Source organism: Glycine soja, chromosome 3 (assembly GCF_004193775.1).
Source record: "Glycine soja cultivar W05 chromosome 3, ASM419377v2, whole genome shotgun sequence".
Classification (NCBI taxonomy): domain Eukaryota; kingdom Viridiplantae; phylum Streptophyta; class Magnoliopsida; order Fabales; family Fabaceae; genus Glycine; species Glycine soja.
The window spans coordinates 22,013,087-22,018,201 of NC_041004.1; the positions used below are offsets into that span (position 1 = coordinate 22,013,087).

The 5,115-nt window shown below is 28.4% G+C and overlaps 1 protein-coding gene across 1 annotated transcript; it reads right to left on the minus strand.

Annotated features, from left to right (window-relative positions):
* Positions 1-3,464: 3,464 nt before the first annotated feature.
* LOC114405036 (agamous-like MADS-box protein AGL80) lies at positions 3,465-4,288 on the minus strand. Its single transcript, XM_028367731.1, has 2 exons — positions 4,210-4,288; positions 3,465-4,063 (listed from the first exon to the last, which is right to left on the minus strand). Exons 1-2 carry the CDS (start codon positions 4,286-4,288, stop codon positions 3,465-3,467), a joined length of 678 nt encoding a protein of 225 aa, XP_028223532.1.
* Positions 4,289-5,115: the final 827 nt, after the last annotated feature.

Sequence of the window (5,115 nt, forward strand, 5' to 3'; positions counted from 1 at the left end):
GGAGTTGTGGGACTTGCGAAACCTCCAGATAGGTCGGATCATGATGTCGATGATCCCCTATATCTAATGACATTAACCATCCCACGACTTTTTCTTAAGCCATTGCAGGTTATGTGGGATGCTGCCGTGTTTGGGGTGTCTAATGACAACTTCCCCTTGTACATAAAGCATGAAGATCTATCTGAAATAGCATGCGGCGGTCAATGTCTCAGCATCTCTGTTATACAGTTGTGTATTTTGTAAGTCAATTTACATTATTGTTTATTACCTAACTTATTGTTTTAAATTCATACATAATTTACTTTATTTTAACAACAATAGGCATATGAATGAGACAAGTATGCGAGCGGGGAATGATGATGTGTATACATTTGTTGAGGCATAGTCCATACAGAGATTTGGGCAATCGCAATTTGAATCAGAAAGCTATATTAAGGATTGGATGCAGAAATCAAAGAGGGATGTGTACCTAAGAGCCTACTTGAATGGGTAAGTTAAATTGAACAAATGAATTTAAATAATGTATAATAGTATAATAACTTATATCACATTGGCAAATGGTCGTCATTTTGCCTAAGGAAAATATTGTCATCTCGTTTTGTTCATTGCATAATAAGTCAGACAACTACCTTAAAGGAATAATTAATAGGTCAGTTCTATTTTTTAATACATTTGCATTAGCATTAGTCGGAAACATCAATATTTTAATTGTACAATACACATCCATGTTTGTATTGAACAGTGCTTTGAAAAGGCTTGACGATACTCCACAAAGTAAATTCAAGGTTGCTGCTAGGTGGATTGTTGTTAAAGTAAGTCATTTAAACAATGCTTCTAGCTATATTTTAATATTGTGTAGACTAATTTTTACTAAACATTGAATATCTAAATTTCATAATGTATTTAGTATAATAGACAAAAAGGAAGCACTGGGTGTGGGTATTACGTCATGCACTGGATGTCAACTATAATCTTAGGAAATTTCAAGAATAATTAGGAAATGGTAATTATTTCATTCAAACATATTTCATTTTGTTATAATTGATATTATATATTATTAACTTATGTTTTATTATTTCATGCAGTATTTCAATGATGCTAACCATTGGAACCAGAGAGATTGAAGGCGCTTCGCATCCAGTAGGCAACCTATTATTTGTAAGTTAAAAATGAAACAATTAGTGTTTAAGTAATTTTGGAATTGTAGTTTAGTTAATTTACTTTTTTTACAATTCAATTCATGTTATATGCACATTAAATATTTTTTTAATTCATAGTAAATATTCAATTTTTTAATGGAATTTCTACCAAAAATTGTCTAAAAACAGACTGCAAATTATATTTTCTGGTTCTGCTTTTAAATTTGTAGGTTAATTCGGGGTTATTAAAAAACAGAAAGCACATTCAAAAAAATCCAAAAAACAACATCGATTTTTAGTAAAAACCGATGTTGTATGTATATATTAACATTAACATCAATTTTTTCAAAAACCAATGTTAAGCTTCATTCACAACATCGGTTTCTATAAAACCAATGTTGTTGTTGAACATACAACATTGGTTTTTACCAATAACCGATGTCGTTGATCAGAAAACAACATCGGATTTTAGTAAAAAATGATGTTATTGGCTGACTACTAACATCGGTTAAAAACCGATGTTGATTTGAAGATATATGACTTATTTTTTTATAATTCTTACTATATAACATAGGTTTTGTGAAAAACCGATGTTTTCATTTTTATGTTAACATCGGTTTTACAAAACCGATGTTAACAGTATTACTTTTAATGTCGGTACACTCGACATCGGTTAATAACCGATGTTGAAAGTCCTTAATAACTGATCATAAAATCCTATTTTCTAGTAGTGTATCAATGTATGTTAAAATGTAGTTAAACGATGAAAAATAAGGGATTAATTAAGTTTTTAGTCCCTTAAATGTTTTAGATCCTAATTTTTAGTCACTCATTTTTTTTAACAATTTCTAATTCTCTATTAGTTTTTCATCAGGATTTTTAGGTGGTCCCTTCAAAAATTTTGTTCATGTTTGAACTTTCATTTATATTTATTGCTCAAAATTAGTACCAGATATAAAATAAATGAGTGACTAAAATGGACAAAATAAGGAGTAATTTTAACAATAAAAATAAACCAAGGACTAAAAATGAATTTCTTTTAGAGGAACTAAAATATTGATGGAATATTAATAGAGGACAAAAATTGTAATATTGTTTTAGGGACTGATAATAAAATAAAGTACGAAAAAGATAAGGGAGTCAAAACTAAATTAACCCAAATTCAAAGTTAATACGCATGTAAACAATCTTTGTTTCTCCTTGTCATATATTTGTAATAACAACATAAGAATATGTTAAATTTATTTTCGGTAAAGTCATTCGATGAATACATTCTAAGGTTCTCATTTCAAAGCAATAACTAACTTTATTATGTATGTATATATATATATATATATATATATATATATATATATATATACTTTATAAAACACATTACATAAGAAATAAATACAATTGACAGTAACACCATTGGTAATTAACAATTGTTAAACCTGATAGTGATCTTATTTATTTTCAGTAGTTTCAATTCTTTCTTATATTAAATTTTACTAATTTTAAAAAAGATCTAAAATCTAGTGGTCGTTGTGGATTTAACCCAACTCATCAATATTCACAAATTAAATCTTGCCTAAATATATGGTACTAGATACATTTTGCAAAGATTTGTTCTTTGCCTTATTGATTACTATAATATGACCACTCCAAAACCCCATGACCAAACCATCATTCTATTTTTCAACGCAAATAAAAACTTTTTAATTGTAGAAGTCTTCTATCGACAGTAATTTGACTATGTGTAAAGTAAAAATGAGAAATTATTTATCTTAGATTAGTATGATTTAATTTTGCATTCTTTGCATAATTGCTTTTAATGTAAAAACTCTAAATTTTGTTGAAAATGAAATTGTTTCTTCCAACAATGATACAATCTCAAAATTTCTTACGAGCAGATTTTAGATCTAGCAAGTCTGACCCATAAGATGGGTAAGGAAAAGATTGGAAATTTAAAACAATTTAAGGGATAAACAGATAAAATAACTGGTATAATTCAAATTGTCTAGAATAAAAACTGAGGTTTAAACCAGCTACATATATATAGGCAAAATTATCTATATTGAAATTTCTAATTGAAAATATCAATGGCTTCTTTAAAAACTTTAGATGTGCATGTTAATTCATTCAAGGTATGATAATGTATACTATTGAAATATTGCACAATTGAAAATAGTAGAATTTTTAAAATATAGCCACAAAGTTTCAATTTTATTCATTATTATTCTTGTGTCTAAGCATGGACATGTTCAAAGACAAAAAAACATGATAATCAATCATGGAAAAGTTCCAGAAAGAGAGACCCTTGAAATCATGCGAACAAGCTAAACATCACCTTTTTGAAAGGATGAATTGGTTAAGCCAACCGCTCTGAACATTAATATCTTCCAATGTTAACATACTATCCCCACCACTAGCATTGATGTTGTCATTAGACCAATTCAGATTTGGCATGGCATCCACATTGGTCATGAGTGCTTGCTTTTCTTCAATCATGGTTTCTCCTCTATTTTCAGTAGCTGATGTCACCTCTTGGACATGGAGCATTTCGATTTTCTTTGTAATCTCCTCCAATTTTTTATCAACCAAGAATCTAATATCATTCAAATCAATAATGTTAGCATTGTCAAGGTGGTTGCCACCTAAAAAGTATTGACACATGAAAAGGCCAATCTCCTTCTTCCTATTTTCATTCCTTAGTTTCTTTAGTTGCCCCCAGGCTTTGATTATGTTTCTTTTCAAAAATTTCTCTTGACAAAACATTCTTTTGCTTCGTGCCAATTCAGAAACTCCCCTAAATCTAAAAATTACATCTTCCACTCCCTGGTCAGAAGGCCAAACCTCAGGCTCTGGTTTATCTGGAGTATAAATGATAGCACAGGCATGAATGTCACAAAGCGTAGTGATTTCATCAACCTTTTTTAGCAAACCTGTTGAGAAACATAGAAATCCATAAGGATAAATGATCAAAGTGAGAAATGGTTAGAAATTGAAGTTTTATTAAATGATAAATATGCATGTCACAAAGTTAATAAAGCATAGTTAAAAACAAAATAAAGAGAAAGAATCCCTAAACCATTTTTCCTTTGGTTGAACACTGCCTTCCTCTTCACGGGATTGCTTATGTATGTAAGATTGACCTTCTTTCTAGCCATGTCAGTGCAAGAAAAGAACAAGAAATAAGCAAGGAGGAATTTCTGAAAGTGTTACTTTTATGTGTCTTTCTCATGTTCAATGTGTTGTTTATATAATTCTCTTTAAGATGTAACTATAGAATTAGTTTAGGATAAGTATTGCTAGTGACATTTGTTAGATATATTTGGTCATCTGAGGTGTATTAACATAAAAAGGTAACTAATTTAATGTACAATAAATAATTAGAGGGATTTTACAATAAATAATTAAATGACTTAGCATATGTGGAAGATAATGTAAATTAAATTTTCACATTAAAATTAAAATTAATACTATTTATTTATTTATTTAATATGTCCATTTAAACGGATAACGTACAAATTTAATAATATATATTGCCTTGTCACGAAGAAAAGTGTTGCGTTGGAAAAATAATTTGTCCTAAAATATGTGTTATGCTATCTTTTCAATGTAATATTAATTATTTTTTCCTTTAGTACTCCTAATAAGCATCTCTTTAAGTTTTCAATGTAATTTTAATGATAAGATTAGTTTTATAAAATTATTACTCTCCTTTATCTATTTGTTAACTATGTGTAAAAAAACCTAGTACAACACATATTTTTTAATGAAAGGAGACATTAATAATGTTTTATTTTATCTGTCCATCTATAGCTTTAATTATTACATTATTTCTTTCTCATTAATGACAAGTAATAATAGTTATTGCTTTGAATTAGTTCCTAGATAAGTACATAATTAAAAGTTTAGGAAGTAATTCATATATATATATATATATATATATATAGTACGAATCTTGTGAGAACACTTAGATGGGAACATAAGA

Excerpts from the sequence above, each read along its gene's own strand:
- LOC114405036 (XM_028367731.1), bottom strand. The coding sequence starts at position 4,288 with ATGGCTAGAAAGAAGGTCAATCTTACATACATAAGCAATCCCGTGAAG. Across the intron at positions 4,064-4,209 it reads GTTCAACCAAAGGAAAAATG|GTTTGCTAAAAAAGGTTGAT; the intron begins GTTTAGGGATTC and ends GTTTCTCAACAG.